Raw genomic sequence first — 13290 nt, 5'->3', positions numbered from 1 at the left:
TTAAAAAACTCCAATTTCTTTGTGTTAATAAGTTAGACACAGAGTTCTGCCATACAGAAAAACAGTCAGACAGGTACGGCTTCAACCTGAAATACTAATATCACTTATTACATTAAAACGAATTAGATTATTTTTGGCTTTAACCTTTTTAACTATACCTACAGTACAAACTCTTTTCCCGTTCCATGGCATTAGTTTGTAAATAAATTTGAAAATAATTCCTATTTCTCTTTTGTCTTTTTATGTTTTTCATATAGTTTTTTGCTAAATTTTGGGGCATATGCAAAGAAATGCTACTGTATAAAGCAAAGATGCCTTTAAAACCAATGAAGAGAAGCGTTTGTATAATAAAAAATCCACCACTGGAAATAAGGAACAGTACTAAACAAGATGTCAAATGTAAAAAAATTTTTTTAAATAATTTAATGTAATGTAATGTATTGCTTTCTTTGCTGCCATATAAAGGTTTTCATTTAATTCCTTAATGTTTGAAATAATTTTTATTTGACTTGAACTTAAATATAGTATGACCTTTGCACAGTAGTGGATTTATTGATAGGTTTATTGTATTGCACAGGCGTAGTGTAACTGTGTCTCCCAACATTGCAATGTCCAGCTGCCCCTGGCATTTTGTGCACATGAGAAATGATGTTGAACTTGAAATGGGGCGGCGGTTGGTGGGAGAAAATATTCTTCACAGGCTTTATTTATAGGAAATCACAGCAGATGTAGTAGGGATTTCAGGCATGGCCTTTCCAAACTGCACTAAATACTATGATATATTTTCTACCAAAAAAACAACCCCTATTTAAAAATAAAATAAAATATATTTTTTTACTTTAAACAATTTCAGACAAACTCTCTGGGTCTCAAAGTTTTTATTCCATTACAAGATTTTATTAATACCAGTACATTGGAACCAAACCAACATTTTGTTTAACTCTTATGATGATCGCCGCTGCTCAGTGGGAGTTTGATTAGTGTTTCGCAAAAGACACAGTTCTAGTGGGTGAAGCATTCTTTATTGAAAATCCTCTACAGCATCCCCATGACTAATTTGAAATACATTTATAACAAAGAAAATTGTACACATTCCCAGTGCTAACAACAATCTTTGGTTTAAGGCACTACGACAAATTTAAAATTTGCTTTTGCATTTAAGTGAGCCTGAGTGTACACTGGTAGCACCAAATTTACTTTCAAGTGAGAGTTTATGAAATACAAAAGAGGAGATAAAGATGAATCGACGTGACCAGGATTTCTGATCATGTATATTAAGCGTAGTATTAAAAAAAAAAAAAAAAAAGTCGTTCAGAAAACAAAATCTGATGTAGCCTATACGAACGATCCTAACAACTCAGAAATGCGTATGCTGTTACATGATGACTGTGAAGTTCTTTTCTTTATTTAATCCCTTTACCTTCCAAAGGCACGTAAACGACATATATACTTACATGTTGTGTAAAATGAAATATGGATCACAATCAATGAAAAAAAAAAAAGTTACGTGTGCTCTATTGCCCCACCCCCTTTTTTTTTGTTGTAATTGTTACTTTTTACCCACCCAATGCCCAATCAGCTTCTGCTTATTCAGAAGACACAACATCACCTTCCTACTCAATCCAGTGAAATCTTCCGCGACACAGTTTGGTAAAAGACTCCCCTAAGCAAGGAGCGATAATCAGGAGCTCTAATTAGATGGCGCGAGGTGTAGATGTTGTCATCGCGCCGTCCACGACTTGCCAAGATCTGCAGGTTTTGTTCGTTCAGCTGATTCTCCACAGCAACAATGAAAAGCTCAATACCTTGGTTACTGAGTTCCCTTACCGCAGCTTCTAACTGCTGAACGCTTAAACCTTGCGAGCGCCCATCTGAAAACACGAGCAGCTTCTTCTTCTTGGTCCGGGGTCCCTTGAATTGGTTGATGGCGAAACTGAGCACCTCGGTCACCTGCGTGCCAGCATTCTGGAACTTAGCCTCTGCGATCTGAGCAGACACTACAGCGTAATTGGAGGAAAAGGAAGCTTCCATCTTAGCGGTGTCGCTGTACTGCCCGACGCCAACGCGGACCGCAATATTTCCTTCTTTATTCGCGGTCAGGAAACGGTACGCCAGCTTCTGTGTGAAATTTTTGGTCAACTCAAAGTTTTTGGCGCCCACGCTAGCTGAGCTATCCATCATCATCAGGATGTCTGTGGATTCCTTAAAGGAAACTGAAACACACATTGACACATAAATGTCATTAAAAACAAAGTCTCAATTTCCTAGAGTGTAAAGAATATGGGTGATGATGTTTACATTAAAGCTCACTTAAAAATATCCATGCATTGAATAAGAAGAAATTTCTGTCCGTTCTATGGTTTCACACTAATTTGTAACGCAAAACACTGAAAAACAGAATCCCACCTACTGTAGGTGCATACACATTTATATTTTATCAGAAAAAAATAAACAGATTTGCTAAATAGAAGCTTTTTTTTAACAATTTCATGCCCTTGTATGTAGTGTCTAACTTTTTTAAAATTTAAATCTTTCAAAGATCTTAATTGTCATTCAGATGAAACTTGGACAATTTAGACATAAACCTGAGAAAGTTTATTATTCTAAAATGTAAAATTATTAAGATATTGCAACATGAATTAGACATGGTTACGGACACTACAGATCTTTTGCTTACTGAAAACCAATTCAAAAAACAAACTTTACAGGTCATACGTTTCTAGATGCTTACATCAATTCATAAAGAAATATGAATAATTTGTTGCATAAATTTCAAAATGAGCTTATTTTTCCTGTATTATATGTATATAATATGCAAATTCACTATATGGCCAAAAGTAAAGTATTGACTCTTAGAGGGGGGCTGCATACAAATGCACGCCACACTTTTCAGACATTTATTTGTAAAAAAAATAATAAAAAGGGGAAAACCATTTATCATTTTCCTTTCATTTCACTATTATGTGCCACTTTGTGTTAATCTATCAGATAATTTTGTGGTTGTAACGTGACCAAACATGGACAAGTTTGTGGATGTGGAGACCTGACTAATTACACACCCATGTACCGATAATCATTACATTCCAGATTCAGTCCAGCTTAGCTAGTATAAATAAATAAAAATAACCTTCACTCTTCTGGGAAGGCTTTCCACTAGATTTTGCCGTGTGATTTTTTCAATTATCTGAGCTTGCTTTGCCACAGGGGCATTAGTGATGTCAGGCGCAGATGTCAGCTGAGGAGGTCTGGATGTAGTTGTCGTTCCAGATTATCCCAAAGGTGGGATGAAGTCAGGGCTCTGAGCAGAACACTTAAGTTTTTCTGCTGTAACCATAACACACCATGTCTCCAGGGAGCTTGATTTGTGCACAGGGACATTATCATGCTGGGACAGATTTAAGTTCTCGCGAAGGGAAATTGTAATGCCATAGTATACGCCAAAGACGCCCTTTACGGCGTCGTGGTATCAGTTTGTAGGAGAACAACAAATTATTCCAGTGTTCACATACTTTTGGTCATATTGTGTTTTGGCTAAAACCTTCACCTGTTTCTACTCTAGCATAGGCAGACAGGGCAGAGTCTATTTTCCATCCAATATTAACAAATACTTACTTGGACAGGTGTAAGTGGGGCATTTCTTTTCTGAAAAACAAAAAACACATGGGACAAGTTATTTTTCATGTGCCACAGACAGCGGTTTCTCCCTAAAGAAGAAAAAAATTTACGCAGCGTTCGCATCTTACAGTACCTTGACACATTTGTTCGGTCAAGTTAGTGAGGAAGGTATCATCCAGGAGCATGCCGAAGTTGTTAAGGACAAAGGAGATGCCTGGTTTGTCTGGGTCATTTGAGCAGCTCACGTCATCCACCTGCTCACTGCTGGGCTGTCTGCCTGCATAGTCCCTAACCCCTACACCAACAACCTAGCACACAAAGGGCACTGTGTTATACAACGCTTATGTCACACAAAATAGAAAATAAAAAAAAAAAAAGGATTTTTTTCTTTAAAAAAAGGAAACTGGAATAATAAAGATTCCATCCATGCATTCATCAAGAAACCTCCATAGTCCAACTAGGCCAATGGTGACCATTGTATTTTTTCCCATTTTCACAACTGTGGTGGGACCTCCGGTTAACATTCACGCGTGTTTTCACACACTATGGGCAAATTGGGGATGCCAATTAACCTAATCTGCATGTCTTTGGACTCTCGGAGTATGCGAAGGAAACCAACCAAGCACGGGGAGAACATGTGAACTGTTATAAAGATTGCGATTTCTAAAGTGCCTTATGGTTCTGTTTATCACTATAAAGAAGTACGTCTTTAAAGAAATAATTAGAAAATTGTACACTAAACAAATACAGACAAGCACCATGCATTAAGTGGATAAAGTGAATCACTTCACAACAGAATGTGAGCTGAACTGCAGAGCATTTCTTACCTGTAGCCCTTTGCCACACAACACATCCAGATCCACCTTATCTCTTTTAGTGTCTGAACGACCATCAGTCAGGACCAGCACTAAACTGTTTGCGTGGTTCGCACCCAGCCGGTTGATCATATTATCCCATGAAAACTGGAGTGCTTCTCCAGTATAGGTGGCTTCAGCCATCCAACGCAGCTCTTTAATAGCACTGGAAAATAAGAGATAAGACATAAGACATACAGGCAGAAAGAAGTGTTTAAACCAAAGGTACAATCGATAATTCTATGCCGGGGTCTCCTGAGACCGACGTACAGCTTGAGCTCTGTAATGGTGTTGATGTTGGGGTCACCAAGCCTCACAGCCTCCTGAGCATTTGCTCCACTGTACTGCACCACACCAATGTGGGAATCGTCCGGCCCAAACTGCACACAACATAAAAGGAGGTGAGTGACTAGAGTCGGATTATTCCGTCTCTGATTATTACAAGAACGGGAAAAAGGTCACTGACGGAGCCTTACTTTGACATGCTGATCTCTAATCAGTCTGTCGAGCACAGCGATGATGAACTTCTTAGCAATGACAAAGTTGTCTTTGCCGATACTCTCAGAGCTGTCCACGACGAAGGTGATGTTCAGGGGTCCGCACTTGCACTCTAAACACACACAGAGCATTAAAACTTCACATCTGAAATACCTCGTTCCAGTCTTTCCAAGATCAACAAGTTCTAATCCAAACCAAAGAGTGTTATTTCCTCTTGTACACTTCAAAGGAAAAGAAGGGAGGCCTACTCACCACAACAAGCTGAAAGGAAAATGGAAAAAAAAAAAAAAGAAAACTTGTGAGACACAAATTTTCCATTGCACTACATAAAGGAAGTGCCCAAAACAAAAGGATTATCAGTTAAATCAGCATGCACAAAGTGGCATACAGTATGTTGTTTCCAGATGTTCTCAAAAAGCATCCTTAAGTTTTAAGTCGCTAATAACATTTTAACATTGCGTTCAAACTGTATTAAGCTCTTAACCCACATCAATTTGCTCAAATAAAATTTTTTTCCTCCACAATTACTGTATATTCTTATATTTTCTTTTGCCTACAAATAGTGTACAGTATATTACATTTTATTGTGAATTTATTAAAATGGCTGACTGTTAATGTACCAAGCCTGAGGCTAGAATCTTGTGTTTCAGAATTTTCCAGTCTTTTTTTATTTGCAAATAACTTTCTCTAATTCAGTCTAACATTGATAAGAACAGCTCAGGTTAAACAAATGTTAAAGAGTCTTAGGGAAAATATTTTTAGTTAAAAGACCTCAAAAAAATGCTTTACTCACAGCACATCCTCATGATGATGTCCAGGATCTCACAGTCCTTCAAAAAAGTAAAAGAACAATAAATCATCTTGTCTTCCAGTTCTATCTAACTGCATTCAGGGTCATGGAGAACCCAGATTCTTATTTAAAAAATGAAAAAAATAAAAGAGTATAAAGTCTTATAACTTGTATAAAAGCGTACAGTTGCCATTGGGCACATCGGGGGGCAAATACAGTACTCCCCTCCCCTAGGAAGGTATCTGGGGGAGGTATCAGTCCATCCATTTGGAGTTCTTATAGGGTCGGATTGAAGGTGTAGGACCATGCTTTTAATCAGCAGTCCAGCACCTTAACCACAGAGCAAGTTGCATAATGCATATTTGTTACTGTCTAACTGATTTAAATTTAGTACAGGTCAGCAAGAATAAAAACCTTTGAAGTATGATAATGATATATTTTCATAGAGTTATGAACAGTTATATGACTTTGCCCATTGGTTCGACAATATATGTTATATTGTTATGTTATATTATTATTTATAATAATAAATTATTATTATTAGAGACAGGCGTAGCTCAGTGGTTAAGGTATAGGACTATGGCTCAGAAGGTCACAGGGTTAAACCCCACCACCACCAAGTTCCCACTGTTTGGCCCTCGAGCAAGGCCCTTAACCCTTAACTGTCCAGATGTAATGAGAAAAAAATTTAAGTCACTCTGGAGAAAGGTCTCTGCCAAATGCCATTACTGTAAATCTATAAGGACGACCAACATACTGGTTAACCTGAAAGCAAAATAAGATGATGGATATGTATACATATAATAAAACTGTAAAGTGGGCATGTCTGTACATTGAAGATATTTGCAAAAAAAAAAAACATTTGAAGGATGAGTAATAGAACACATTTTGGATTTTTGTCTGTCTGTTTGTTTGTGCTTGCATTACATAAAAACTACTGAATTAATTTTAACAGGGATTTCATGGGTGTATTTGGCCGAACTTGAGGTAACATATAGGCTTTGTTTCATCACTATCAGTTCACGGGAAGAGAAAATATGCTACTGTGAAATAAAGTTTAAAGTAAAATGCTCTTATATCATAGAAAAATTGACCTTGAAAAAAATCATTAATTCATGCTGGTGTTATCCATTTTTTAAAACGCATGCAATTAAATTCTACGCAAATGAAGTCACAGGCACATCTAGTCTAGTTTATAAAAATTACGTAAAAAACATTTTAGGGTTAACTCTACCAAAATAATGGGGTTTCTTTAACTGTCAGATATTTACTCACACAAACGTAATACTTGCCTTTTATAATATTAATAAAATAAATATCAGGGCATAGATAACTCTTATGTTATGATGTAAAATAATGGAAAATCCATAGGATATCTATTGGCAAAACTTGTGTAATTGCTAGATATCTAATGTTAACTAAACGATGTCAGCTATGTGAAACTGTTCCAGCATTTAACCAGTTAAAAGTGAAATCGCTCACTGCGGATTGGCGGACTGAACTGAGTCAAACACTTTAATTTCATTTCCACTGCAAGAAAATGGTTCTGATCCAGACTGCGAGCTCCTGGTCTGGAAGCATTGTTCAGAAAAGAACAATTCAGACTTTGTTTCAAGACGTTCTGAACTCTTTGGTTTTGATTAACTCTTAAAAAGTAAATTATGTTAAGAAAACTGGTTCAATGCTTATTATGCTTGCACTACTTCTACTAAAATATAATATTACTAATGTTTATGGTAAAGAGGCAATTTTAGTACAAACAGTATATTCTCATACAGAATGTATTTGCTCAGGAGAAAAAACGGGGGGGGGGGGGGGTGAATGTGTTTGGTCTAATCAAATGAATCAAGTTAGTAGCATTGTAGTATTGCATGCAAGATACAAGGTGTTATAGAGACACGTCTGATTGTTCATGGCAAACTTACATCAGCTCCAGGAGGGCCAGGAGGTCCAGGAGGTCCCTGGTCATGAGAAAGGGAAAAATTAAAAATGTGCATGTACTTAATACTCTGATATCTATGCCTAATATCTTGCACAACTGTCACACATAAACTGCTAATATTCTTTGCTCGTTCCAGAGCACTGGCCTTGGATAGAACCAAGCGAGCCTTTTATTCTTCCTACACAGAAGGAGCCCAACCTGGGAAATGTTGATCCTAGCTTTTGGAGACATCACGCTCCAAATAAGAACATTTTTGAGGCAGAAGTGTCTCCTCCTTTATGGATGGTGTCCAGAGGGGAGCATAGTGGAATTTCAGCTTGAGAGCAAGCAGGCACTCTCCCCAGGCTTGCAACTGATGTGACAACATCCAGTTCAGGTCCAATATGTGTGTCCAGTATGTATATACACATTTAAAACACGGAATTCGGAATTTCTTCTTTTTTTAACTGCTTTGTTTTTTTTTACACTTGATCTCACGTGTCAGAAGTAACCTTTTTTTTTGAGCGAGCAATTAAACCTGTTAAATCATTTTTTTTTTAGTTTTTATTCGACATGCATAAGAAAACAGGAAAAGTGTCTGGTGAACACTGTGTTCTCAAACTTGGCCTCTTCTGTGTCATTTTTAAGCTGTGAAAAAGCCTGCTGTGTTGCACAAATAATAGCGTTTGTCTGCCAATGGGGACAAGAAATTCAGACGATGCCAGAGACATCCATGACAGCAAAACTGCCTGTGCTCTCAGGATGACTGGAATAGGAAAATCTCGCCCTTCTGTCAGTCATAGCAGCAAGACTTGCCAGTCATGGGTGTCTGAGTTCAGGCATTCCAACAAGGGCAAAGTGCCCTGCATATAGTACATGGAGGAGCTGGTACACTGCCCTATGATGCAACAGGAAAGTTAACTATTGGCGAAGGAAACGGCAAAACCAAATTGGGAATCAAATGTAGGAAAAATAGTGCAGACATTCAAAATACGAGAGGTGTTCAAGTCAAACCGGGAAATGTGATGAAATTGCTGGTGAAGGATGGTGTAAAAGCGATTGATGTTCACAGAAGACTTCAAGCGCAGTACTGTGATGGGATTCTTCACTACCGCAGTAAAACATTTAAATTATGAAAACGTTTTAAAGCAGGTCATACAGTACATCCATAAACAACAATCCCAGCTGAAATGGCTCAGAGCCCACTCCAGTTAAAACATTCAGCGGAAGGGCCGAAGACCATCACGTGTTACCTCCGAACCACATGACACCATCCATGGCCAACCGCATCTGAAGGACCTATCCGCTCCTTCAGCTTGCGTGAGCTCACAGACGCCCCTGATTGGCTGTAGAGCCGTGATTAATGTGGGAGCAACAAGTACCCTTCATCCCTCCCCTCTGAGAGAGCTCGGCCAATCAGCTCTCTCTAGACCTCCGGCTGCGAGAGGTTACAGAGGCATCATCCGGAGCGCCACTCGGAGGCCCAGAAAACTTTCTACCTTGATGTTGTCCAAGCACTAGTGAAATTTTGGGATACGTGCATTAGTGTAGCAGGGGATTATATAAAGAAATAAGGGAGTTTTAACACATATAACTGTTCTGTTATTCTGCGCAATCAAAAGTCCCAGTTTGACTTGAACACCTCTTAGACAGACAACATTGTGTTCAGGACGTACAATAAGATGTGCAGTGATATGGCAGGACAGGAGGCATTTTGAGGGAAATATTAGTTTTTATGTTTATTTACTCACGGGTAAACCTTCAGGTCCTCTGTGTCCTTTTGCTCCTTTTGGCCCATCCTCTCCTGATCGATCATTCTATAAAATATGAAAAGATATCCATAAATGTCCAGTAATATCTATTATTTCTAGGTTACAAATATTTCTAGTTTAAAGCTTTCACTTGCGAAAACGAACCCATACAAACACATCTTCTCTATACTCTTTTCACTAGATCATGGTCAGGCTTTTAAGATAATACCAACCATCTGCCCTTTTTTTACAGCTGCTTCACTCAAGCAAGTTCTATAGCCCTCAAATTCCAGACTTTAAAGCCGACAAGCACCCGAGTCCCAACGTCAAGGATTGTTTTTTTTTTTTTTTTTCGCTTTGCTCTAATTACTTTCACAGACTTTTGAGACAAAGTCAAACCCCTTGATTATGGAAGACACTTCACATTCCCCATGAAATATTTATAATCACATGAGAACATTTTCAAATAGATGATCCTCATGAGCAGGATACAGCACAACCCTTAAGAACAACTGCTGATTTAGAGCAGAGGAAGTCACAGGCATGATCCATATGGTTTAAGTTTAAGAGAGACATTACAAACCCCATGGACAGCTCAAGGACAGGAAGGTAAACTAAACTTCGCATGAAATATGCACTATGTAATACTGTAAAACTAAACAAAGATCTCACTAATGTCACTATTCTGAATAATGAGCTGAGTAATATATACACTATATACAAAAATGACAAATTTGTAAACATGTGTAGTTGAATGTCTCATGCACTATATAGGGTTAGTCGTTAAAAAGCCCATAATATGATTCTTCATGATGTTTTATCTCAACTTGGCTGACTAGCAGACTTTAAAATGTACAGATGTTTCCAAAAGACTCTATACATAAAGGTAGTTAACATGAAACTTTATTTACAATATGAAGCATGCTTTACAGTATTACAATTTCTCCAGACTTTCTTCCACTTGTGACGAAACTCATGTTAGCACATCTGGTGTTATAAACGTAAATGCTTTCATTCGGTGCAAACCATGCACCAGCTTTCCTACCCCAGCGTGAGAATGATTTCAATATGGTCTTACTATGTTGGGGATTGTAAAAGGCCATTTAAGGTTTTAAACTATAAAATCAAGTATGAAAGGATCGTCCAGGAGACATTTCGCTAACTAACTTTCTTTTGGCTGGTCCCATTGAAGGGTCGGCATGGTGGACTACCGGATCCGCACATAACTTGGCACAAGTTTTTTATACTGGATGCCCTTTCTGATGCAACCCTTCCATTTTTCTACCTGGGCTTGAGCCTAGCACTGCATCCAGTGGCTGTGTAGTATGGGGTGTGGCATTAAAACAAGACATCCAGTAGACCTACACTTACCAAACCAAAAAAAAACTAGCCATTAAGTTCTGTTACGTGTTCTTTTGTGTAATCTAACATTTGACTTTCTGTTTCATCCATGCATTATCTCTAGGGAACCTCAAGCCTATTACAGGGAACTCAGGTTACATGACAGGCTAACCCTTGGATTGGGTGCCTGCCCGTCACTTGGCACAAGCAGACTTACAAACCCCATCATACACTACAGGAAATGTGTTAATTCCAATCCAATTCCAATTTTCCAAGAAAAAACAAAAATCTATAAATACCTGCCTTATAATATTTGGAAGAAATTTATGAATCAGAAAAGAATCTAATGTGAATGCTAAAAAAAAAAAAAAAGACAGACAGAGGGTCTTTGGTCTGCTAGCCCATTTATACCAGCCAAACCTGAGCATAAGACTTAGTCATCCAGGCAGTTGGTACAAGTACAGTAGGTTTGGAAAGTCTTCTGGAAACTGTGGCTGTTCAAGGAAGACTCTGAGGCCAACATCTGCAACAGCTTTCCACCCTCGTAGCCTCAGTTGAGAAGCATACGTAACAGACTTTCCCCCTCAGCCATAATGGCAACTACAATCCTTATAGACTTCCCACAACATAAGTTCTAAGCTCAATCGCCAGAATCTTCCCCTAGCCTCGCAGATTGAAGCACAACAGCAGCCCTTAGTGATGCCAGTGGTTTTTATTCAAGTGTGCTCTCGTTTGCAGTTTGCTCAACAACTTCCATCTTGACTTTTTCAACATTGAATATGACCATAATGAAGAGGATTTATGCGCCTTGAGCTGAAATGAGGCAATGATTTTGGTAGCATATAGAAAGGGTTGAAACTAAAGTCGTCAAAGTAAACTAACCTCTTCTGGAGGAACTCTCATGGTAGCAGGTAAAGCCAACCAATCTGCTCAAACTCTCCAATATCACACACTAATCTCAGGCATCTAAAAAAAGTCAGGTTATGCTTTTATTTATGCTTATTTATTTTTTGGTCAAACAATTATATCAAATATTAGCTGGTAGACCAATTGGACATTTCACCATTGGACAACTCACCAGTCTTACTCACTATATAGATCAGTTTGGGAACTTGCTGATACCAAATACCAATATCAGTACAGTACAGTACAGTATGTGATGCTGTCCCAGGGCACAACATGAACATACTGTACAGTATGTGTCCCCCATATGGTAGCATATCATCAACTAAACTGGCTACTTCTTTGCTAGTGTGTGAGCTCTGCTTATAGGATAAGTCAAATACTTATCAATCCTGATGTACTTTTTCACACAATTAAGCAATTCTCATATTTTCTAACCAGGCTTGGGATCGGCACTACATTCAGTGGCTGAGATGTATTGCCCAAGGATCCAACAGTGGTGACCGGATCGCCACGAACCTCTTATCCACCAAACACCAAGCCTTAAATGGCTGAGCCACCACTTCCCCTTTGTTTTGTTTTTAGAATAAGAAATATATTTCATGCAATTTTGCTTACTGGAAAAGTAAAATTCTTCTACATATCCATCCATCCATCTAGGAATCTCTGCAGTCCACCTACAGAAGGGTTAAAGCCCCAGTATATCCACTTGAAACCTCATGGAGGTTTAGACTCACGGAGAAGGACACATGCAATACCTTTTTAACTTCTAGCCCAGGGGGAGCAAGGTCAAGTACATTCTTGACCCTAGGGCTCTTCATAGATTTTTTACAATTAACATCAAAAGCCCGCTCCTGACCACTGAGGCTGTGGAGTTGTACATCAGATACTTGAGCTCGTGTCTCAATCTGTCGTGTCTTACTCTGATATGTAGGAAGAGAAGTCCAGATCCTTGCGTTTTCTTCATACAATTCTTGCTCCTATGGAGAGTAAGGACTAAACTGTCTTGTCCAATTCCACAGAAAGGCCAATGCAGCATAACTCACAGAAAAATTAAGTGCTAGCCATGATACAGGTAGCTAGCCAGTGCACCACAGGCCACCACACATGAGGCCCTGCAGGCAAAGATCTCAAGACCTTCAAACTCCCCAGATCCCAATCTTATCAAGGATCTATGGAATATGCCGGACAAACAAGTCTAATTCAATGAAGCCACAACCCACTACACGTAAAGGATCCGTCACTAATGTGCGGCATTTTTAATTTTAAGGCTGATCAGTGTATAATATACTTTGACCAGTACAAACGTTGGCATAATCTGGCAGTATGTAACTAGAAAAAATCTAAAGGTCATATCAATCATAGTTTGCACCAAAAAATTTCGCAGACTTCAAGATTGCATTTAATCACCTTTAGTTTTGATTACTGCACACAATGTGGTGGCCAGGTCAGCGTGTGACAACTATTCCTTATGCATTCTTTCACAATTTGAGACCTGAAATATGCCCGTGGGATTAGTGAAGAAAAACCCTATACTGTAGATGTGATTAACCTGGTCATTCAGTACATTCAGATCATCAGCTGACTTAGAGATCTTCATTCATGATTTTTATCAAC

The 13290-nt window shown here is 38.5% G+C and overlaps 1 protein-coding gene across 1 annotated transcript in view; it reads right to left on the bottom strand.

Moving 5' to 3' along the window:
- Positions 1 to 861: 861 nt before the first annotated feature.
- The window catches only part of col6a1 (collagen, type VI, alpha 1), a 34398-nt gene continuing 21969 nt past the window's right edge, over positions 862 to 13290 (bottom strand). Inside the window, exons 26-35 of the mRNA XM_053512741.1 lie at positions 9430 to 9495; positions 7683 to 7718; positions 5761 to 5797; positions 5220 to 5228; positions 4946 to 5079; positions 4740 to 4849; positions 4443 to 4635; positions 3749 to 3923; positions 3613 to 3642; positions 862 to 2213 (exon numbers count right to left, since the gene is read on the bottom strand). Coding sequence (XP_053368716.1) covers positions 1618 to 2213; positions 3613 to 3642; positions 3749 to 3923; positions 4443 to 4635; positions 4740 to 4849; positions 4946 to 5079; positions 5220 to 5228; positions 5761 to 5797; positions 7683 to 7718; positions 9430 to 9495 — 1386 coding nt within the window. The 3' untranslated portion in view covers positions 862 to 1617. The remainder of the gene's footprint in view (positions 2214 to 3612; positions 3643 to 3748; positions 3924 to 4442; positions 4636 to 4739; positions 4850 to 4945; positions 5080 to 5219; positions 5229 to 5760; positions 5798 to 7682; positions 7719 to 9429; positions 9496 to 13290) is intronic.

The sequence above is a fragment of the Clarias gariepinus genome, chromosome 15, assembly GCF_024256425.1.
Source record: "Clarias gariepinus isolate MV-2021 ecotype Netherlands chromosome 15, CGAR_prim_01v2, whole genome shotgun sequence".
Taxonomy (NCBI): domain Eukaryota; kingdom Metazoa; phylum Chordata; class Actinopteri; order Siluriformes; family Clariidae; genus Clarias; species Clarias gariepinus.
The sequence above is the reverse complement of the archived record's forward strand: the minus strand, read 5'-3'. Positions and strand labels throughout refer to the sequence as shown.